Below are 23195 nucleotides of genomic sequence, written 5' to 3' on the forward strand. Positions count from 1 at the left end.
TTCCTGTGTCAATGACGTTCACTTCCGGTCTCTTGATGTCGCTCCTGTCTCTCCTCCTGCTCCCCCCCGCCCCCGCCCCGCTACCATGGCTGTATCGTAATAAGATCTCGAACGGTTCAATACGACAATAATGCTTCTACCTACACCACATTCAAAGGAAAACCTTTATACAATAATATTACGATAAACTTCATGCATACTTTTAAGAAAAAAATTTGACATTGGGCCTACACTAGAAATACAATGTATGCATACGAACACTTGACCATGTAATACAACATCAAAAGTTATACCCATTAGAAAATAACCTAAAACAATAATTCGATTAACTTATTAAGAAATACTTATTCAGAAATATTGTAGAAGCAATCCAAGTTTTCCAAGTATTTTTGAATATATAAAATATACATAACATAACGTTATGTAACATTTGTGGGGCACAAGGCAGTACTAAAAGTACCTTTAGTTTTGGGAAAAAATTCCAGAATATCCATTATTGTTTGATTTGTGTACAACAGAAAACGACAACGTATACTGTATTAGTGGTTGGTTTTTAAATTTATTTCTGCTATTTACCATCCTTACAACTCAACATCGGCATCTACTGATCAAAGTATACTTTCAATGGATGCACCGACTGCAATAAAGCCGTCCAATCATGGCATATAATTATTATTGATTTACATTTAACCATGTTGTAATAAACAACTGTGCAGTGTGTGGTATTTACCGTTTTGTTTCTTAAATTCAGCAATACATAAATAGATTAGTGAAGTTATCATTATAATTCCAGTTTGTTAAATTATAATGATTTATTTGGATAAATGTGTCTTGTTATACATGGACTGCCATTGCGAAACATTAAACTTTAAAAACAAACCAACAAAATGATTCAAGAGTTGATTTAATTTTACATAAATACAATGAAATGAATTATTGAATGATTGACTGAACAAACTATAAAAATCTAAAACATAGTTCAGGTGTTGTCCACGGCGCCCTCCAGACTGCGGTAGAAGCCGGCGTCTCTGCGGTGCTGCTGGACCGGCATGTTCCTCCTGGTCTCCCTCACCTTCTCCAGGTCCACCTCCACCAGGACCATTCCCCTGCTGCCGCTCCCCTCCTCCACCTCCGTCTCCTCCTCCTCCCCCCCACAGTCCCCCACCACTGCCCCCCAGGGGTCCACGGCCAGCGCGTGGCCCCACGACGCGCGGGCGGCGTGGTGCCGGCCCACCTGCGCCGCCGCTAGCACGTAGCACTGTGTCTCGACGGCCCGCGCGCGCAGCAGCACCTGTGGCAGTTTGGAGTTGGTTTGTTAGCAGACATTAGCTTAGCATGGTCCTCTGTCACACTGTTGTATATCAAAACACATAAACAATAAATAAGGGCATTTGAATGATAAATATTTACATTATATTATATGATTGTTGGGAGGAGTACCTTTCAGGAATGTTCTGTTTGTTATTCCAAACATTGCATTATAATGAATCCTCTCCTTTACCAGCTGCCCATTATTACAATCTCAAACCTGTTTCATTCATCACAACTAAGGCAGTAACTCTATTTAATAAACATGTCATCTGGACCTAAGCATCAATTCAGAATGTCACAAAATCTGAACTAGTTCAAGTTCAAGTTCTTTAGTTAAAAATATGTAAAGTTCAGTTCAAAGTTCATAGGAAAATGAACTTGTTCAATGAACTAGTTCTTTTGAACTAGTTCATGCACAACGCTGAAGGATTATTAAGCCATTCAATATGACTGGCAGACAAGGATTGAACAAAATATATTAATGTCGCCTTGATGTACATGAATGGGTCATGACTCAGATGACAAGAAGGAAACAATAAAATGACTTTGTTGTCTGTGATCCTACCTCCCAGTGGGCAGCGCCTGTTGCCACGGTGAAGGCAGACGGGTAGGTCAGGATGTCCGCCCCTTGTCTCTGCAGAGCCAATGATAACTCTGGGAACCGCAGATCATAGCAGATACCCAATCCCACCTGGGAGACGGCAGAGAACAGCCACCAATCAGAGATCAGAGATAGTACCCGGTGAGGATGCGTTTACGGGTTAGCTGTTTCCCTTCATAACCAATTGTCGCTGATTTTGTTTCGCTTTTTTCACAGTATGTGTGTGGTTGTATGTGGTTCTGGGCGTGTGTGTGTGTTTGTGTGTGAGTGTGCATATGTGTGTGTGTGTGTGTGTGTGTGTGTGTGTGTGTGTGTGTGTGTGTGTGTGTGTGTGTGTGTGTGTGTGTGTGTCTATACTATGCCCTCAAAACTAGCCCTATTATGGAAGAGGACCTTGCCAACGGGAGTCTGCACTGGAGGCACAAGGGCGGGTCCGGGTATAGTGAAGGCACTCTCCTTGAGGGACACGCCCCTCCCGGGCAGCTCCACGTCAAACAGATGGGACTTCCTGTACACAGCTGCAACAGAGCCTGCATAGAGGGAAGAGGGATCCTCACTATGATGATTAGTGCTTGAAGGACCTTTGGAAAAAGTGTAGTAATTAAATCTAAAAGGGAGGGGGAGGGAGAGTGACAGAGAAGGACCCCCCCCCCCCCCCCCCAGAGAGAGAGAGAGCCCTTGAAGAGTACCTTGGTCGTTGATGATGACGTGACTATTGTAGATCCGTCGGTCGTTCTCCCAATCGTGGCCTCGCTCGTGAAATCCCCCGAGAGACAACCATACCTTCAGCTTGCTGTGAAAAACAGAATGCTGATCTGTAGTCAAAGAAAAACATACTCTGAGACACGTCCCTTGAATGAGAGTAGCAGTGGAGTGGCGAAAAACAAGTACTACAAATTTTTAACCTTTAAAGATGTATTCAGAATACAGAATAGATTTGTACACAGATTGGCTTTGTGGTATATTTCCAAAAACAGCCACAAATAGGAAAAGCATCAGGACAATCATGTGAGACAGTGATTTTATTGAGCTTATTATCTAGTTATTACAGGGAGAAGAGAGCGAATACTCTAGAAAACAAAAGAATAGAATAGAGCAGCCGAAAACCAACCTGGCTAGTTGAGTGTATCGCGAGATGGTGTCTCCGGTCAGGCTCTCGGCCAGGGCCAGAGTCTCGTCTCGGCTGGATCCGATGTAGTCGAAGGCCTCTGGTAGGAACACCATGGAGGCACCGCCCTCCCTGGCTGCCTCCACAAGCCTCTTGCAGACTGAGAAGTTGGCCTCCTTGTCAGGCGTGGACGTCATTTGACACACGGCAGCCACTGGGTTGGATGTACTGGACATCCTAGAATAGCATACAAGCCCAACAATGTTAAACCTATTGCAACTCACATTTGCAACTAACGCAGCCTGCAATGACGTAACGTAGTTGCAAGGTAGCGTTACATATTAATCCAGAGTGAATTAATAAGTCACAGCCCACACTGTGAATTATTACGAACATGAGATACGAACATAACATAACAAGAGACAACAATGCATCTTTCCAGAATAAAATGTATTGTCACTTAGTTGATGTAAAGGTGAACCAGAGTTCTGATTCATGAAGTGAACAAGTTACCTGTTTTGCATTGTCAGGGATTTCCAAGTCGAATACGTCACAAAATGCCTGGCCTGCTTTCTGAATGTGCACCTGAGGGCAAACATCCGATTTAGTGTTATATGCGCGTATTTTGCCTGTTACTGCACAGCATTCACTTGAAATGGTTGTTTTGGGGTGCATGAGTGTTCGTTAAAGCCAAAGACTGTAAATAGGGTTTAAGCTCAAGCTCAAGTGCAGATCTTCTTATTCTTCTAATTTGTTTCCGAAAGTCTACTACCGAAACTATATAGATGCGACTTGCGGCGTATTTCTGCACTCCAACGCGCTTTTATATATTGTCACTGTTGATTGTTGTATGCGTCCATATAACTCATGGAATGTGAGGAAATCCAGAATTGCATCTTCGGTGTCAGCGTCAGTTCAACGCTCTACTGTGCAGCATTTAACTCGTTTTTTCTTTACAGGCAACACAAGGACACCATCAAGACGTACTACCGGGGTCCTGAGCCTACTCCAGAAACACCCTTCCAAGATGGCAGCCAACGGTAGCAGCACGGCTAGCAAGTCTAGTAACAATGCTGGGGGAAAACCAACTGGGCCGACGGCCGAACAGGTATCCCATATTTGACCATAGCCATTTCTGTCCGTTTGTATATCACCCTCACTCTCGTGGTGTTAAGTGAAGCTCTAACGCACTCTCCTGGATGGCGCTCTGGATGCATGACAGGCTAGTGCTACGAAGCTATCCTCACACACTCATCCTTCTCGCCTCACAACGTGTTCCAGATCCCATAGTATTGCCACTGCTGTTAAAATATGTTGGTTATAAACTTCTCCCAATCAATAAAAAATTAATCCCTTACACTTGGAAAGACTGTACAACAGGGCATTGTAGTACATTTGGCTTTTCGCTAACGTCACCGCATAAGCAGTGTGGATGGACCCTGTCCATTGGACTAGGAGCTATTTTTATCCATGTCACTCCTTCAGGTGTATGATATATGCAAACTTCATTATTATAGTAGTAATAAAAAATTATTCAAAATATATATAAATTCGATATTTTGACTTGTCATAATGCCAACACGGATACATTCTCATAGAAACCAGATTGAGACGCGAGTTGTCCCTCCGCTAAGCTTTGTATGATTGACAGGTGGTGGGGAACTTCCAGAGGATGCGTCAGGAGCAGCGCGGCATGGCCTCCAAGGCATCAGAGTTTGAGATGGAGAACAACGAACACAGGTTAGTCATTGCCAAACCAACACTGACCCCCCCCCCCCCCACCCCCGATTCCAAATTCTTAGAATATACATATTTAAGAGTTGTGCTGTTGATTGTCTTTTATAATTACATATTCTTTGTTGCCTTTTCAGCCTAGTAATTGAAACCCTTAAGGAAGTTGACCCTTCCAGGAAGTGCTTTCGTCTAGTAGGGGGAGTGCTTGTGGAGAGGACGGTAAAAGAAGTTCTGCCCGCATTGGAAAACAACAAAGAACAGGTGCTGAGATGAACATCAAACCTTAATCCTTTCAATCAATAAATTCTGTCGCCGACGTCTCATAAACTGAACGATCCAGGAACAATATAATTGTAGTGTTTCTACCATTTAAAAAGTAAATGTATGTCAACACAAAGTAACTGTATGCTATTATGCCATACTGACTGTCATCCTACTGATTTACACCCATCTGAGTCAGGATCTTAATCTGTGTGTTAGTGTGACACGATCAAAGCTAACACAAATTTTCTTTTCTTTTAAAGATCACCAAGATCATAGAGACCCTGTCCGCACAGATGCAGACCAAAGGCCGTGAACTCACAGAGTACAGGGAAAAGTACAACATCCGATTGGTCGGAGAAGGCGAGGGAGACGGCCAATCGGCAGACTCCAGGGAGAGTGAAGGCGGGGCTTCGAAAGGCGGAACTGGTGTTCTAGTGTCCTAGATTGTGGACGGACACATCAGCACTGGAGGGGGGGGGGGGCCCTATATTTTTTTGCTATGCCAAAACATGGTGGAGCCGCATTATCTAAGTTTGTCATTAGGGCTACATTTTTACACAGGATATCACAGATGCAGATATGTTTGATTATTTCGGTTGGATTTGGTGCAGCATTTAAAGATAACCGATTTACTTCTTTGAAGAAGCAACAACCGCAACTGCCAGATATATTGTTCAAAACAATGAGCTGTTTAACCCCTGTTAGCTTGCTATTGTGTGTGTTGTATGTTGGCAACTTGAAGAGGTGGACTGTTCCAAAACACTTTTGTGAAATACAAGAGAAAGTATTTTGAGTCACAAACCTCCCAATATCAGTTTTGAATTTCCTTTAATAAGCAGGAAGCATTTCAGTGTAAGCCCCTGTCACTTACAGTGTACAGTTCCGTCATGGTTAAATATACTTTTTGGTGAGATTTGTGAAGTGATCCGGTGAATGCATGGACACCAACACCACAGGCAATTAATTGTTGAGGATTAAAACACGTCTTAATAAATACTTGTTCACAATACCGATCATGGTGTAGTTACACTAATTACAGGCCTTTTGGTTGGGATTACAAATAAAGATTTTTTTTTTAAGGGTGCCCTTCTGTGTTCATCAGGCTAGTCAAGTGTTGTTGTTTTTTTAACTAAACTTCACTTTGTTGAGGTCGTACTGTAAGCCTCTTTAACGCCAGGTGGTGGTTTATAAACAGGCTTCTCCGCCCCTGTGTTAATGTTTACTCCTTCACAATGAAAATTAATGAGTTGCTCCTGAAAATGCAACCTCACTGAAAAAGAAGTTCAAGTCGTTCCATTTTTGTGACCCCGCCAATTAGGGAGCAGAAGGGTAAAATGTAAATGTACTTCTTGCTTCAACTAGAACTGATTAAATCGATGAGTAGATGCACATAACCATTTTAGAAGATTGGTGGAACTGTTTTTTTGTTCATCTGAATTGGATAATGCTTGGGCCAGCCAACTTGCATCAGTAAGATAATAGCTACAAAGATATAGGGATGGACGTGTTCTGTTTATTGTTATGAATTAAAGGATTTGAAAAGTGCTCTTTGTGATTTTATTAAACTTGAAGTGGAAATGAAGCAGTAAAATAAAACATGTCTATAGCACTAGTTAAATATTTAAATTTACCATAAATACAAATAAAGTCGGAAATATGACCCGTTATTCAGAATAAAGCACAAACAAGTTGCATTGTTTTCCGCCTGTGCGCCGCCATCTTTGTTTTCAGAACGTGATGACGTCACGAGAATGGTTGGTACAATATTCTATGTTGTTTTCATAGCGGTCAGCTATGTAAAGTACACCAGCAGCTGGGCTACCACGCCGCCTTACAGTTCGTTCATTTCATGATACAAGTAATTGTCATGCCATTTGGGTGTGCACATGAATATGCAAAAATAGTGCAACCGACAGTGTTTGCAAATGGATTATTTCAGTAAACAATGGATTATTCATACCTGCAAACTCATAAGGGTTGAAAAAGGTGACAAAGTAAACCGTTGTAGGGGGGTCTGGGGCCGTCCCCCCCCAGCCAAATTTTGCTATTTTAACATGTAAATTAAGCATTCTGGTGTAGGCCTACTCCCAGAAGAAAATAAAGGGAAAAGACAACATTTTCTTATGGTAAAAATGGCACATTTATTAACCCATAAACTGGTCAGTTACGACTGAGCAGTCCACTCCAGGACTGGAACGTTTGGGAAAAAAACGCGCTGTGGTATATCTTGATAGAGATTGGTGGTCGTGGAACATGGAACGTCGAGTCATTTGGCCAAAGATTTTTTTATTATGAAGATAGCAAACTTGTTTCTCACTCATTATACAGTCGGTTATTATCAGGGGTGCACATAACTTTTTTAGTGAGTTACTCATTTGAGTACCAGGAGATGGTGTTCGGTACGCACTCCACACGTAGCGTCGTTTTGATAATGATAAAGGCGATTAATGAATGAATAAATGAGCGATGCGTTACGCATCGCTGATTATGGGCGTGCATGCGTACTTGCGTACCAGTTATGTGCACTAGGGTTGGGCGATATGGCTGAAAACTGTATCACGATATAAGTGTTTCATATCGGTCGATATCGATAATTATTGATTACAATTTTTTTTTAAAGGACCAGGAGAAAAATATAAACGTAAACAGTTTTATTTTAAACTTAACCTTCCCCTGATTGTAGGCAGACAGGGGAAAGGAATGTCAACACAACCATGGAAAACTCAAATAAATATAAACATAAGTCTGAATGAAAATGAACATCACAATGAAAACTTAACAATTATCAATTATAAAGTGCTCAAAAACATGTGCTACAAAAGTGTTCTAAAAACATTTGCAGTGTTAAATGTAAACATAAGAGATGAGATCATGAGATCACTATTGCATTACTTGGTAGGTGGATTAAAGCTTATTTTCAACCTAGAACATGGAACATATGGATGTCATTGTTGTTGGGACATGGAAATATGTCCAGTACGGTCATGAACCATCATCCATATTGTAAAGATCGCTAGTTAGCATGTTCGCTAACTAGCGAGTAGCGCCTATTAGCGATTTTGTTGTTATGCTTGCTATCCATGTTATAACGAAAATGCCTACATTCAACAGAATAATGATAATGCCATCAAAGGGGGAAATGGGACATGGAGATATGTCCAGTACTGTCATGAACCTTTCGTTTCTCACATCGCGCTGTTTCTGTTATGAAACACACGCGAGATGGCGCAGCCAAACTTGATACTGTTACATGATTGGCCATTGGCGTGCCGCTCCATACGTTGCTCTCCACAGGTATCAGAGGACGCGTGCCTTTGTTCACGCAACCAACCTTGCTTCGCAACCTCTGGTTCAAAGCGGAACTAGACTCTTTGCTCCGTTAACTTCCAACGAGGAAAAAAATTATCGAAACCTTCTATCGAACGCATTTTCTATTGATATTGATTACGTGTCTATCGCAATTATATTATACAGTCTATGGTTGGTTGATTGGTTGGTCGGTCGTCGTTTCTCCCCCCCCCCTTAAAAAAAACTTCGGATCTACACGATTCACGTAAATGACCTATTTTGAGTTGAATACGGCGAATTTCGCAGAAAGGTGACTAGTTTGCAGGTATGATTATTTTGGCGATGGATTAGAAATTATCAAGAGCATGGAGCGAGCTAGTCTGCAAACAAGACCATCTTCAAACAGTGAGTGTACTAATTTCTCTGTTTTGCAACATGTGGACTACACACAGCAGAACAAAGCCAACGCAAAAACGAGTATTATGGAGATTGCAATACACTTCGGTAACAGACGTTGTTTGTTGAGGGGGGGGGGGGGGGGGCAATCGGGATTGTTGATGGGGGGCGATCGGGATTGCTGACGGGGGGGGCTTTGGGGATTTGGATAATCGTGACACGTAGCATAATCTCGAAATGTTGACTTGACGCATACCCACTTGGCAGGACAATCACAAATTGACAATTTCTCATATAGTAGTAGAAGCTAAGTATACCTCTCGTTCCTCTGCCTGGCAAGCGCGTTTCTGCGCTCTGTCTCTGCGCATAAGAGCAGCGCCCGGGTCCGATTTGACAGGTCTGTCCGTGTCTCCAGCACTATAGCCACTAAAATTAAAAATTGTTGGCACAGTATCTGGCTTCAGGCGATTGGTGGGACGGCGAACAAATCTCCCATCTTCAGCAAAAGCTCCCTCTTCGACGTAATCAGACTATATAAAGTGGTCGCTACATACTCTCTGCCCTGGTCCCATTGGGGGGCTGAGGCGTTTCAATGCAGCTAACCATCTTCGGAGCAGTTTAGGCTTGTTGACTGGAATAACATGAAAATGAACAAATTTACCGCTCTCTTTTACCCGATAATATTCATTTGAACAGCCAAGGGCAATACAAAACGACCCCCTGTTCTTTTTCGAAGATCTGCCATGTTCATTTGACAGTCAGCGAGCAAGCACAAACAAATGCTAACCATTCTGATGACGTAGCGCCTGCATTTTTAAAACATGGCCGCGCCCTAGTGACGAAAGTCGTTATCAACATCTCATTTTCCAGTGAAACTACTTGAATTTCAGGTTTAATGAATATCAATCTATCAGTTCTCATTGCTTAATTTCCCCTTTAAGATACAGAAACCCTTGTGGAATATTATTAACAAGCCCAGTTCTGTTCAGAGTAGAGTGTAATCAGCTTTTTTCATTCTGTGGGGTTCCTTCCGATTTCTTTTCTTCAGCGCTACAGTATATTTATATAAATACAAGATGTGTGGCGTGAATCCAATAAGTCATCCAAGCATAGAAAAGCATAAAGACATGTCGACGAGGATGGGATTCGAACCCACGCGTGCAGAGCACAATGGATTAGCAGTCCATCGCCTTAACCACTCGGCCACCTCGTCCCGTGCGTGTTGGTATGGTAACACACATGCATATCCGTAGACATCCTTTGATATCCTATATATCTAACAAATGTATGTAAAATAATATATAAATCATACATTTCTTTCGATATTGTTTTCCTTGCGAATAGATTTGTCGGCACAACATTTTTGATTTTCATTACATCCGTTTCACCTTTGTATCCTAGACCACGTTGGGTACAAAATGTAGCTTCGTACATATTCCCTACACTACGGTTATGACACATCGTTATGCGCCACTGTCGCAGAAGCAGCATCACCATCGAACAGAGAGAAAATCAACAACCACAGAGTAGGTCGATGTCTATGATGCTCTAGACCACAATAACTGTCCATTTCAAGATAAAAAACAAGTTACACAACGATACCGAATGCTGAGCGATAACAACGACAAACATCAGAGCTTAAACTTCAAGACAAACTTATAATGTAAGACTTGCTGTGATCTGCTGCGCTGCTCGCATTATGGTACCGTTTGCAAAATAAGCGACGATGATAGCCCCTGTTTCTCATGGCAATTGACTGATAGCGTGATTATTTAAACTTGCTTCATGTGATCATCAGTCTCTTCGTTGCTCTGGAATGCATCTCTCCAAGAAATGCTCCTTTTTCAAAGTGGTGCTCGGTGCCCTTCTCCTTGTGGCGCTCCTGCAGCTCTTCTACCTGTCGTTCTTATCCAAGTTTCACGGTAAGCAGCAACGCTATCGTTACTCCGAGCTGTTCGGAGGATCTGGCAAGAAAAATGCCCACACCGAGAAAAACTCTAGAAAAGAGCATATGAGATATTCCCTGTCCACGGGGGGGATGTTTGACAGCAGTGGGCAGTATCGGGTGTACAGGAATCTCATCAAAAGTGACTTTACATCGAATCAAGCGCTGGGTTCAGAGGGCCGGTCAAACGTCCTGACATTGTGCACGCACACCACCATCAACAACCTGTATCACTTGGAATCTCTCATTCAAAGGTGGCAGAACCCACTCTCTGTGGCCATCTTTGCACACGGGCAAGATGTCAAGTTCGCCACGGCGCTGGTCTACGCCCTCAGCTTCTTCTGCCCGCAGATCCAAGCGCTGGTGGACTTCCACTTGGTGTGTCTCTCCGGCGAGTACGCCAGCTTCCCCGAGCACGACCGCGAGCACCTGTCGGGCCTGGAGGACTGCGCCTCGGTGTTCTCGCGCCTCGAGTCGCACCGCGACAAGTACAAAAACTACGCCATCCACGGGAACGTGTCCTACCCCAACAACCTCCTGCGCAACGTGGCCCGCAGCGGCACGGACGCGTCCTACGTGCTGGTGATCGACGTCGACATGGCGCCCAGCACGGACCTCCACCCGCAGTTCCTGGCGATGATCGCGCGCCGCCCGCCGGCCGGCGACGAGGTGTTCGTGCTGCCCGCGTTTGAGATCCGCCACGTGCGCAAGCTGCCCGCCTCCAAGTCGGAGCTGGTGCAGCTGTACCAGGTGGGCGAGGTGCGGCCGTTCTACGAGGAGCTGTGCCCCCGCTGCCAGGCGCCCACCAACTACTCGCAGTGGGTCAACAACCACGCCCGCGACGCGGGGCCCCTGGACGTGGCCTACACGCTGGCCTGGGTGGACCCCTGGGAGCCCTTCTACATCGGGCCCAGCAGCGTGCCCCTGTACGACGAGGCCTTCAAGCAGTACGGCTTCAACCGCATCAGCCAGGTGGGTGGCGGTCGACGCGGGAGGTCACTGGTCGGGGGTTTGGGAAAACAATCAAATCCGCCGCCGGGTTCCTCTACCGTTCATCTCTCATCTGTTAATTCTGCGATTTAGTAGTCCTAATTTCTTTCCACTTTTCCCCGTCTTCTCTTCTACCTCGTCCACCCACCCACCCACCACCCACCCATCCAACCCTTCCATCCTATCAATGCCTACCCCCCACCCCCACTCCCGTCCAGGCCTGTGAGCTCCACGTGGCGGGCTACAGGTTCTCGGTGCTGACGTCGGCGTTCGTGGTGCACCGGGGCTTCAAGGTCCAGGGCGAGTTCCACGCCCGGAAGGACGAGGAGAACAAGCACAACCGGGTGCTCTTCCGCAACTTCAAGGCGGCCCTCAAGACCAAGTACCTGAGCTCCACCCGACACTGCTAGGGGGGAAGGCCACATGCTTCCTACGGTGTGCGTTCAGGGGGCGAACTCTCGGCCCCGATGACTTTATGATGTTTTGTGGGTTATTTTTTGTGGGGATGAAAAGACTATAGAGTTTTTGACCTGATGTAGCACGAATTGGGTTCTTTGACTTGACCAATGAGACGCACTCAAAAGGCCACGTAATGTGCGGTTTTGTCGGATCTATGTCATTATCAGTGCTGTTTTAGTCACCGTACGAATTAAAGAAACGTAAAAACACTAAAGATGACTCTCAAGTCCAAAGTAGACACTACATCGATGCTGACTGGTGGTTGGAGGCCATTTAGTCAATTTTAGTAGAGAATTTAAAGTGAAAAGTTCACTTTAAATGTTTTGTTAGACTTGATAAGCTAGAAATAGCCATAGATTGGTCGGTTAACTGCAAAAATTGACTTACAGTGCTCTAGAGCAAGACAAAAACTGCCCTCCCACATACTTGTGAAGGAGAGGGAACCTTTGTATGCCTTGGTATGTGTTCAGCAATCTGCAGATCAAACACAATTTTTATAAAAACGTCAAATACCACATTGTGGGTCAATCATTTATATAATCGATCCGTCCACTAGGGGGCGGTCATATGTAAGACAGCTAATCCCACAGAGAGCACTTCTAAACATAAAGACATGCTCTAGGAGCATAGCATCCTCTGGGGAGGAAATTCTCACTATCTTTTTGTACACGTTTACACTCCCTGCTTGAATGTTACAGACCTGTGATCGAAAAGGCTAGACAAGCTTTTAAAGTTCAAAAAGTTTTTGGCCCCATTACAGCAAGTTTCAAGTTTGAGTGGCCCGACGGGCACTTGTTTGGGAGTCTCTCTCTTTCTCTCTCTCTCTCTCTCTCTCTCTCTCTCTCTCTCTGTGTCTCTGTCTCTGTCTCTTGGCAGTAGATGAGGGGTGGGGGTTCACCGTGGTGGTGAACCTGGGTTTACATACACCTTTTAAGGTCATAGAGGAACTCGCTTCCTCGTTACACAGACCTCATTTTGCACCAGCTGTTCGGTGCCTCGGAGGGTCCGGATCCCACTGGAACATAACACGTTTGATTTGAAGTGTTTGTGTGAAAAGCCTGGAGGTAATTTTCCCACTTAGGTCACTTATATGCAAACGGTTGGGCAATGTAGCATGCCAAAAATGAAGACGATACTACTGATGTATATTTAAAATAAGATTTAGAGTGAATCGTGGCATTCTGGGACATTTCAATTGTCAAGGACTGCTGAGAATCAAACATTTGGAACTGTTGTATATAAATGTGTTGGTTGGGGACAAATGACATTATTTAAAAACCAAATATCTTCAATGGTGTGTTGTTACTACTTTAAATAGAAAGAGTTGTTAAATACAGAGTGGGTTCAAAAAAATAAAGTATCAGGTAGTCCTACCTATAATTTCATTTCAGTTACATGACCATATTTATAATATATTTGCTTGAAGTAAAAGTGGGAAAACATGGCTGAGGTTATGTTATGTTGTGGTTGAGTTAGAGAATACAGGTCCTTCTATGCTTGTTCATTGTGTTTGCTATAATAGATTTATAATGTGAAAAACTTTTTATTTCTAACTGGAAAATGACCTTGTGACTTCAAATGTTTTCATTTGCAAATGATTATGAAAAATGTTGCAAAATAATATTTGGTATGCAAAATGATTAACTGCTATCATTTTTTCACTTTGTTTTCAACTTCACCTTGGAATGTTAAAGTGAAATGAACATTATCTTTCTCATGTAATATTCAGCTTCTCTTTGTTTTACTGTTATGAGTATTCTATTGAGTGTTTGGTTTCCCGTGCACACCCTTGATAATGCCTGATTCGTATCGACTGAATTTTGAATAAACAGAATAACTTTTACGTGACCACTTTGAAACAACACACCTTCAATGTCTGCTGCACGGGGACGCTAAAACACACGGTACATTTGCACTCAACTTAATCAACAAGCTCACTACAGGATGTGTCACGACACAAGAGTGTCGCCCGTAACAACTCAAGACACACGAGCCCAACAAACAAAACAACGGCTGGCAGACATGCGAAAAACACAGTATGACCTTCATTTAATCCCCGAGACTAAAGCACTAAACTAAATATACCCCCTCCACGCTCAGAGCGGGAGGAGAGGAGAGGGATCACTCACAAAGCCCCAGGTAGGGTTGACATTTCCCCTGGTGTTACATGTCTTTAAGCAGAACCCCGTCCAGGCCCTGGAGCACGCGAGAACTGATTAGCCGCCTGAGTAGGGCCATCGGCCCAATTAAAAGCTCCCACTCGGTAATTAAGATCTGCGTTAAAGCGGACTTCACAAAGCGCCGCTCAGGCACCTCGGACCCGTCGGCTGATGACTGAATTAGACGTCTCATGACCGGGCGAGGTGAACCACACTCCTCATCACACACAGCCGACCCCCTGTGGGGTCACAAGGTTTACGTGGAGGTGAAGGTGTATCTTGCAGATTCAAGGGGTTTTGGCTGATATTATTCATTGTTTGCAGAGCTTTTTTCGTTGGCTAGGGCTCGGGGGGCGGGGGGTGGCGGGCTGGCCATCTGTCTGAAGCAAGCAGAGCATGTGTGAGATGCACCGCCTGAATAAGAGTTTTACCGTGGTGAATAATAAGAGAATCCCTGAAACATCAGAGATGATCAATTAGTTGTATAAATTAGTTCTTCAATTAATTTACTTTCTGTAAAAAACACCCCAGGGGAATTTCCTATAACTGAGTACATCAAATAATTCTGTGAAATTTTCAACTGACTACTTTGTATTAATACCAAATTGAGGCTCAGACTCATCCCACCATAATGACAAGCTATATCCCCAAACACTCAACAAGTCGTCCAACGGGTTTGGGTGGAGCTCCAGGCTGTAGCACAATGGAAGTCAGGTTTGAGTGGGGTGTAGCAGGGCCCTAGGGACAGGTTTTGGTGGGTCTAGGGGGTGAAGCATGGTTGAGGAGAGGAAGGTTTGGCTTTGGTAATAGGGGTGAGGCATGGTTTAAGAGAAGCAGGTTTGGGTGGGGGTATAGCATAGTTAAGTAGAGGCAGGTTTGGGTGGGGGTATAGGGGTGCAGCAGGGTTTAGTAGAGGCAGGTTTGGGTGGGGGTGTAGAGGGTGTAGCAGGGTTTAAGAGAGGCAGGTTTGGGTGGGGGTGTAGAGGGTGTAGCAGGGTTTAGTAGAGACAGGTTTGGGTGGGGGTGTAGCAGGGTTTAGTAGAGACAGGTTTGGGTGGGGGTGTAGCAGGGTTTAGTAGAGACAGGTTTGGGTGGGGGTGTAGCAGGGTTTAGTAGAGACAGGTTTGGGTGGGGGTGTAGCAGGGTTTAGTAGAGACAGGTTTGGGTGGGGGTGTAGCAGGGTTTAGTAGAGACAGGTTTGGGTGGGGGTGTAGGGGTGTTGCAGCAGGGGTTAGTCGAGGCAGGTTTGGTGAGTTAAAGTGGGGTTTATCCCGACAGCTTTTAGGGAGCGGTGGCTTATTTGGGTCAGGGAGCTTTATGACATAAGCAATTAGGGTTGGCCCGGCCTCGCGTATGGGCGAGCAGGAGGAGGAAGGAGGCCTCCCGCTGGCCAGATTAGCCGTGCAGTTAAGGCGTAGAGCAGAGCTCCGCGACTTCTGGCCGATGTAAAGAAGACCAGCTGGAGCAAAACAGGCCAGGGTGGAGGGGGTTTCTCGTAGGCGGGATGTGTGTGTGTGTGTGTGTTGTGCACTCTCGTGTGTGTGTGTGTGTGTGTGCACGTGTCTAGCGCACGCTGGCGTGTGTGTGTGCGCGCGTGTGCCTTGCGCACGTGTGTGTGTGTGTGTGTGTGTGTGTGTGTGTGTTCGGGGGGCGGCTGCTCAGTAATGAGACCAAAGGGTCACTCATGGACGTGGAGTCTTTTTCACGGGTCGCTACACTCTGCAGAGCGAGAACAAGAACATAACACTGGGGGCCGATGACCCATATGCCCACAGCGGGGCCGCGGGCTCTCAGGAGACGCGGCCCATAGCGAGGGGCCGACCTGTTTGTTTGTGTTCATGTTGTTTAAGGGGTCTGTAAGGGGAACAGGGCGGAGGGCTTCACCCATGAGCGGGTGTATTGACTCGACGCCGGGGGGGGGGGGGATTGTTTCCAGTAAGACACTTGACTGGGTGGCTTTAGGGGCGATTAGGGGAGAAGGCTTTATTCAGGCGCTGGAGGAGCTCCGCATGGGACTCTGTTATCCACGCTCGTTCAGTGGGACAGGGTTTACAGGTGGGGGGGGGGGACCGCGGACTGGAGGGAGAGGAGGGGGAGATGAGGGGCAGACCGGTGGGAGTTGGGTGTCTTCCGTGTGGATTTTTTTGCGATAACGTTCACAAACGCACACGGGAATCTGAGATGGTCCCGTAGGGGCCTGTTCTGATGATAGCTGGGGAGGGATTGAGCGTCGATGAGGACGGTCCGAGACATGGAGAAACATTTGATGATGAGATGTATTCTGCATAGTTCAAGGAGCAAAAGTTGTGGAGGCAAAAATGGGGCTCCTTCTAGTTGTCCGTCTTCTAGAGTGTGTTAATGTTCTAAGGCAGCTCTATGACACAGGCCTCAAGCCAGTATACTTATTTTAGAAAAAAGAAGAAGAAAAAACATATATATACATATATACATATATATATATATTTTGATAACGTTTAGCTCGAATATCCCATTTATGGAGTTCCCCCATGCAGTGACAACAAAAAGGATAGGCTACACAAAAACAAAAACTATAACAAATAAAAAATATATATATAACATTTTAAAGAGGGCGCAAAGGGTTCACGTAATCGAAAAAGGACGTGGAAAGTGAGCGAAGAAGCCTCCCCCTGCTTCAGAGGAGTTCCCTGAAGCCCGAAAGATCTACCTGCACGAGAACACACACACACACACACACACACACACACACACACACGTAACACAAATTAACCTCAAGGCCCATCAGATGCGAGCTAGGCCTGGCTACACGCCCTAACAGGTGAGCCCATCCGGCTCTCTTTAAACAAGCTTAGCCGCGCTCAGCACTAGCTCCAGAGGCTAGCTGACCTGTCTGCCCCGTCTATAAAAAGGTCCCAGCGCGAGCCGCCGACAGCACGCATATCGCCGTGGCGATAAGCCGGGGGTTTCCATGGACGGGGCGGGTCGGCCACCCTTCCCGGGTCGGGCGAGATCCCCGCGCCTGGGATAGTGTGTGTGTGTGTGTGTGTGTGTGTGTGTGTGTGTGTGTGTGTGTGTGTGTGTGTGTGTGTGTGTGTGTGTGTGTGTGTGTGTGTGTGTGTGTGTGTGGAGGGATGGGGAGGGTGCTAATAATGAGTAATGAGTGATGACACGGCCTCAGGGAAAGAAAAGCGAGCCTATAGCGCCGATTAGAACTAATCCGCTCTACCGAGACACACACACACACACACACACACCGTACACACACACAATCACCCACTGTTAGTGGGTGAAGCGACATGACAGAGTGTAGGAAGTCACTGTAACATATATGCATATACACACACAAGCAAGTCCACACACGTGCATGATTACCATGTACACACACACATACACACAGTTACACACACAATCTAGTGCACACGCTTGTATGACCCCCCCCCCCCCCCCCCCGCCCCCACTCCTTCCCTCGTACATTAGTGGACATGAAAGGACACTGGAGCCACACATGTGCCACCACATGGGAATCAATAAAAAGCCACACATAGGGTACACATGGACACACTGTTGATGCGGCGATCGATGCACTAATGCACCTAAGACAAAACCGGTTTCATTGAGGAGCAGATGCTAGAAGCCATGATCCAATGGATCCACTGTTGATGAAACGTTCACTGGTGCTACTGGCCCGTGCGGGATTCCTAAACCCGGCGGCGTGGTTTCTCTTCTGGAAGATCTGACCGATTTCAGCAGCACCCGTAGTGGAAGAGGAGGAGAGGTTTCTGCGCCATTCATTCGTGGAGATTTGTGTTGAATGTAACACCATCTGCCTAAAGAGATGTTAATGATTGTCGTAGACGCCGGAATGTTATCGATTTGTCGTTCATCGATAATTATTGATTTCTGTTGTGCAAGGTTGATGAGGGTGGAGTTTAAGGGCCGCTGCAGATTGTCTCTGGTAATCCTGTTCCGTGAAGTGGATCGTAATTGCACTGTTGGCTCAAGAACAGTTAATGCGTTCTGCTTTGACTCAAGGGATAGCCTATACCATAGCATAAATATATTAATCTAAGCTGTAGGCCATATGCTTCAGTAAAATGCATAAAAAATTAGTCATTGGTAAAGCATCCTATTAAATCCAGGCTACACTGGCTAGGATGTATGGGACAGATGGCAGAAATAGTACAAATAAGGTCAGGATTGATCATATTCTGGCTTTTAAGTCAGAGTTGAGTTATTACTAATGCTGGTGGGTCACTACACATGGTGGGAGAACCACACACAGCCCACACTCATTGCCGGATAACATTATCTGTTGAAACAACTGAATGATCAGTATTCATGGCCACAGTCTGTCTGTCTGTCTGTCTGTCTGCACGCCACGGGTGTCTGAGTTTGTGCATCTTTGTTTTTTTTTTCGTTTTCGGTCACGTGACCAGACAGGAAACTAAACAACAGAGTTCAACACGATCAAGTACAAACACAGTAGCAGCTCCCGAACACAGCTGACCATACAGGGATCTATTGCAGCCCGCCAAACCCTTACAGTGGGGCCAACTCATCCTGATCGGTCCCGGTGACGGACGGCCCGATCGACCTATCAGGTGGCAGGAGGATAAGGGCGTGGGTGGTGGAAGGAGGAGGAGGGGGTGGGGGGGGGGAGGAAGGGGGAGGAAGGAAGGGGAGTCACCGAAGCAGGAATTAATGAGAATTATTGAATTAGGTGAGTAAAGTCCACCTGTAAGGCTCTTTAGGGTTCTTACCCAGTCCCAGTAACACCTGTTGTACCACGCAAGGGATTAATGAGAGATGAGTGTGTGTGTGTGTGTTTGTGGGGGTGGGTTTGCAACGACCCCCCCCCCCATTCCCCCACCTCCAGCATGCCCCAATAAACAACGGCTAACTCTATTCTGAAGCCATTAGCAGCTCAATGCCTGTTTTTAATGACTTCTTACAATCTCCAATGCGGCGTCAATATTTATTTACTAGTTTCACTTCATTTCACTCCAATTAATATCGTAGTACGGAACTGTTGATCCCAGCTGTACCCACACACACACAGACACACACACACACACACACCCTCAGGATATCTTGGTTAAACTGCTATTAGAGTCTATTAGTTGTTCTTGGCGGAACAATGAAGCAGCGAGACCGGGGGACAAACAAAACCAATCTCCTTTGTGCCTCTTGAGTAGCATCCTGTGTGAGCTCTTTCCAGGGATCCGTGACTGCGCCGGCCGCCACGTGGACCTCTTGAGGGAGACCTCACACGCTCACACACACTATCACTATTAGCAGTTAGCAAACAAACAAACACCTCCAAGCGGCTAAGTGGCGGTTTAGCGTGCTATTTCTTTAGAGGCTTAAACAAGAGCTATGCGGCTAGCGGGAGCTCGCGGTTAAGCCGGTGGCTGAAGCGGGTGATAGCCGTGTTGTTGCACCCGCGTCTGGGAGCTATTTGTGAGCCGCGTTCTGGTCTGGTGTGTTAATTCGAGCTCGTCTGGGCTCACACCGCGCGGGGGAGAGCCACTGGCGGGTTATAGCGGCCCCCGGGGCCCGGAGGCCCTCAGGAACGCTTCACATGAACCACTTGGAGTCTTGGTACATACTTGGGGAGACTTGGGGGGGGGGGAAAGCGTAATAAAACAGATCACAATGTGGGCGGTGGGTCCTGGGCCGCATATTCATCCATTCATCCATTTAGTCATGAACAGGGATTCTTTTTTGTGTTGTTTTAAATAAATCTACAATTTATCTACACAGAATGTTGGGTTAAAACATATATTGGATGTGTATTGGAACTCGCTTATTAATCTCATTCAAATCTGAATTTGAATATCTGAATTTATATAATATACATTTATTAACATTGATACTTAAGCCTTAATACCATAAGGCTTAAGTATCATCGGAGCAAACACCAAATCAACTAATTATAGTGTCATCCCCAAACGACTGAATTCCCCAAAAGTTTGAACAGGAGTTTTATCAACTCGTCTCGTCAGCTTAAATGGAAAAGAGCTTATCTCGCTTCACCCCCATCACCTGTGCCTACGGTACCTATTGAGACAGACGGTGGGGGAGGAGAGAGAGAGAGAGAGAGAGAGAGAGAGGGGGGGGGGGGGGGGGGGGGGGTCTCTGCGCGCCCTGCAGCAGTAGATGTGGAAGTGTATTATGGGGTTTTGTTTGGGGCCGTGGGCTGAGAGGCGGTGTTAAGACACACGGTGCAGATGAGGATAAGCCAGGAGAAATAATGATGAATCAGGGGGGGGTAGATGGGAGGGGGGGGCTGTCTGAGAGGATGCCGCTGTTGAGTTGCAAATTAGCTTGTAATTAGCCCCTACACATTTGCCTAGAGGGAATTAGCTTGTGACAAGTCTGTGTGTGTGTGTGTGTGTGGCTTTTTTTTTTCTCGAGAGCCTGAGTGTCTGTGTGTGTGTGTGCATGCATGTGCCTGTGTGTGCGTAGCACTTTTTTCGAGAGAGAGCTTGTGCGTGTGTGTGAGCACATGCATGCGTGTGTGTGTGTGTGTGTGTGTGTGTGTGTGTGTGTGTGTGTGTGTGTGTGGCATTACCATACTGTATAATTCCACACCAAACACAATTAACAAGCAATTGGGAGGAGAAGTAATTAGTATTATCTACTTACCACCAGCAACCCCTATTCATAGGAAAATGAGGTCAAAACACACACACACACACACAAACACACATGCACGCCTTTCCCTTTGTCTGCTGACAAAACCAACAGCCCATTATAAGAGCAGGAGACTTCTGTTTAAGTCACTAATTAATTATGGGGTTCCTTCATATTGCCGCCAATAAGTGAATGCCTACAGGGTTACAACCCTGTTAGGGTTCTAACCATAGGCGTCGATTACGCTGGGGTCGAGTACCCACCAGTTTTCATCAAGATTCATTTTGTACCCACCACTTAAAAAGACAAAAAACTTGAGTTTAATTATTATGGATTATTACACAGCTCTTCTCAATGCTGTGGAACGCTCCGTTCACTTGCATGGGCCTTCCCGACTTCCGGCGGTGAATTATTTTTCAATAATGACCGTTGCTAAGCATATAATGGCCGCTGTCAAGGAAAGTGCCTCTGATTCATGTCTTTCGTATCACTCCGCAAGTAGTCCGGTAACTTATCAACCCCAGCATAGTCGGTTGCTCAGCGACGTCAATGTCTTTGGCGGACTATTTCTCTGCTGATCAACACTACGAATACCGGTAACAAATTAATTGTAAAAAGACACACCGTGTGAAGTTATCGGGAAAATAAGCCCCTTCAAGGCGAAGCAAGACCCCTCCGCTTCCCGATAATGACCGGCGTTCTATACATTATCCCTTACTTATTTTTGTATGAGCTGCCAGCCTGGCTTGGACAATGAATGAGGTAATAATACCAATAATCTTTGGCTGGGATGCAATGATGAGGCATCAGACAATCAAGTAATTTTAGCCTGAATACATAGGTAAAAAGCACCATGGGTACCATGGACAGTATCAGAGCGATAACCTGTTGAACTAAATGGATGTGGCAGGCTACACCACGGGATGCATCTGCAGACCACTGCCACATAAATAAAGGTAAGATGCAATATTTATTGCTTAAGATGTGCTGGTTCTGTGGCGAGGTCTTTTGTGTTTTTTCACTCAAGTGGTCAGCTGTTTTAACCCTTGTAATTGATCTTAGCCATAGCCACCAAGTAGCCTAACTTATCCACGGTTTGCGTTCGTACAGTGTTGGGTATAGTGGCGATGACGATGGTGGAGTAATTAGTGGAATAATTGTGGTGGGGAGTGCATGAGTTTTGGTCAGAATGCCTGATTTAGATTGGATGGATGCGTGTTGTGAATTGAGAACAGCCAGCTCATGATGTGATACAGCGTTCAGCTGTGCAACAAATATTTTTTGCTTTTTCAATCTTGACAACATTTGTAGTTCTGTGCGTAGCCACACGTTTGCCCCTTCACAACTTAAACACGTAGTTCCTTTCCTTTCCTAGCACCTCTTTGTTTGTGTTGGTAGCTTAGTCATGTCATGTCGACATTGGGTACATGGAGCACAACATAGTGGGTTATATTTCCAATGCTTTTTGGAAACGCTTCTTCATAAAACGTGTCAGACATCAGTTTTTTATTTATTCGTAAGCTACATGGGTATGCCGTCTTTCAGAACCTTTCATTACCTGCACTAAAGAGAAAAAAAGAGTGCCTCCTCATTGTACCCAGCACTTCTGAAAATGCACTTTGGAATGCGTCTCCAGCACATATCAAACCAAACTGACGCCCATGGGTGTAACGATACGCGTATTCGTACCGATTTTTTTTCAGTACAGGTTTAACGGTTCGATGCACGTTTCATTTCGGTGCGTACCATTTTTTTTTTTTTTAAAGAAAAATGTTTTTATTGATCACACACTCTGTGAGTGTCTTGTCTTGTCCTGATGTTTTGTGTTGAGGACCACAATGGAAACAAGTCCTGGACTTTATTGTGTTTTTGTCCTTAATTGTATTTGATGTCTTTTCATGTGTGCAAGGCATTTGTCTGATACAATTTAGTAAATCAAAAAAAAGTTGAATAAAAATAAAATTTTAACACTGCTGTACCGAAAAACATACCAAACCGTGACTTAAAAACCGAGGTACGTACCGAATCATCGTGACTTTTGTGTATCGTTACACCCCTAGTTAGGAGTGACAGTAATTATTTCAATTATTTCAAGTTCAGAGCGTTCGTTGGTAATTTGATGGCTGCCAATGTTACAGAAAAGCTATGCTCCGACGGATGGACCTCACTTGCATGATGTCGCTGTCATTCCATTATATTGTTATCTGCACACATAACATATTCTAAAGTAATCAATATATTGTGTGAAGCTCAATGACTAAGGTATAACAAAGAGAGTTCCATTTCAGTTCCCCACATGCCAGTAAACACACACACACACGCACA

General features: G+C 45.3%; 3 protein-coding genes and 1 non-coding gene across 5 annotated transcripts; 2 read left to right on the top strand and 2 right to left on the bottom strand.

Annotated features, from left to right (window-relative positions):
- Nucleotides 1–574: 574 nt before the first annotated feature.
- On the bottom strand, nt 575–4022 carry nit1 (nitrilase 1). Of its 2 annotated transcripts, XM_084487088.1 has the most exons (7): nt 4008–4022; nt 3534–3605; nt 3024–3257; nt 2602–2705; nt 2306–2442; nt 1877–2002; nt 575–1291 (listed from the first exon to the last, which is right to left on the bottom strand). In XM_084487088.1, the coding sequence occupies exons 2-7, from the start codon at nt 3542–3544 to the stop codon at nt 980–982; spliced, it is 924 nt and encodes a 307-aa protein (XP_084343214.1). In that variant the 5' UTR covers nt 3545–3605; nt 4008–4022; the 3' UTR covers nt 575–979. The 2 variants fall into 2 exon arrangements, with proteins under 2 accessions (XP_084343214.1, XP_084343213.1); XM_084487087.1 differs by lacking the exon at nt 4008–4022 and having other exon boundaries at nt 3534–3869.
- pfdn2 (prefoldin subunit 2) lies at nt 3992–6563 on the top strand. Its single transcript, XM_084487089.1, has 4 exons — nt 3992–4128; nt 4672–4760; nt 4892–5015; nt 5279–6563. The coding sequence occupies exons 1-4, from the start codon at nt 4048–4050 to the stop codon at nt 5459–5461; spliced, it is 477 nt and encodes a 158-aa protein (XP_084343215.1). The 5' UTR covers nt 3992–4047; the 3' UTR covers nt 5462–6563.
- A 3270-nt stretch (nt 6564–9833) lies between these two features.
- AC3HAE_038949 (transfer RNA serine (anticodon GCU)) lies at nt 9834–9915 on the bottom strand. Its single transcript has one exon. It is a non-coding gene; the product is annotated as a tRNA-Ser (tRNA).
- Nucleotides 9916–10224: 309 nt separating this feature from the next.
- b4gat1 (beta-1,4-glucuronyltransferase 1) lies at nt 10225–12872 on the top strand. Its single transcript, XM_084487020.1, has 2 exons — nt 10225–11619; nt 11856–12872. The coding sequence occupies exons 1-2, from the start codon at nt 10519–10521 to the stop codon at nt 12045–12047; spliced, it is 1293 nt and encodes a 430-aa protein (XP_084343146.1). The 5' UTR covers nt 10225–10518; the 3' UTR covers nt 12048–12872.
- The last annotated feature ends 10323 nt before the right edge of the window (nt 12873–23195 follow it).

The sequence above is a fragment of the Micromesistius poutassou genome (assembly GCF_964030765.1).
Source record: "Micromesistius poutassou genome assembly, chromosome: 23".
In the NCBI taxonomy this organism is placed as follows: Eukaryota; Metazoa; Chordata; class Actinopteri; order Gadiformes; family Gadidae; genus Micromesistius; species Micromesistius poutassou.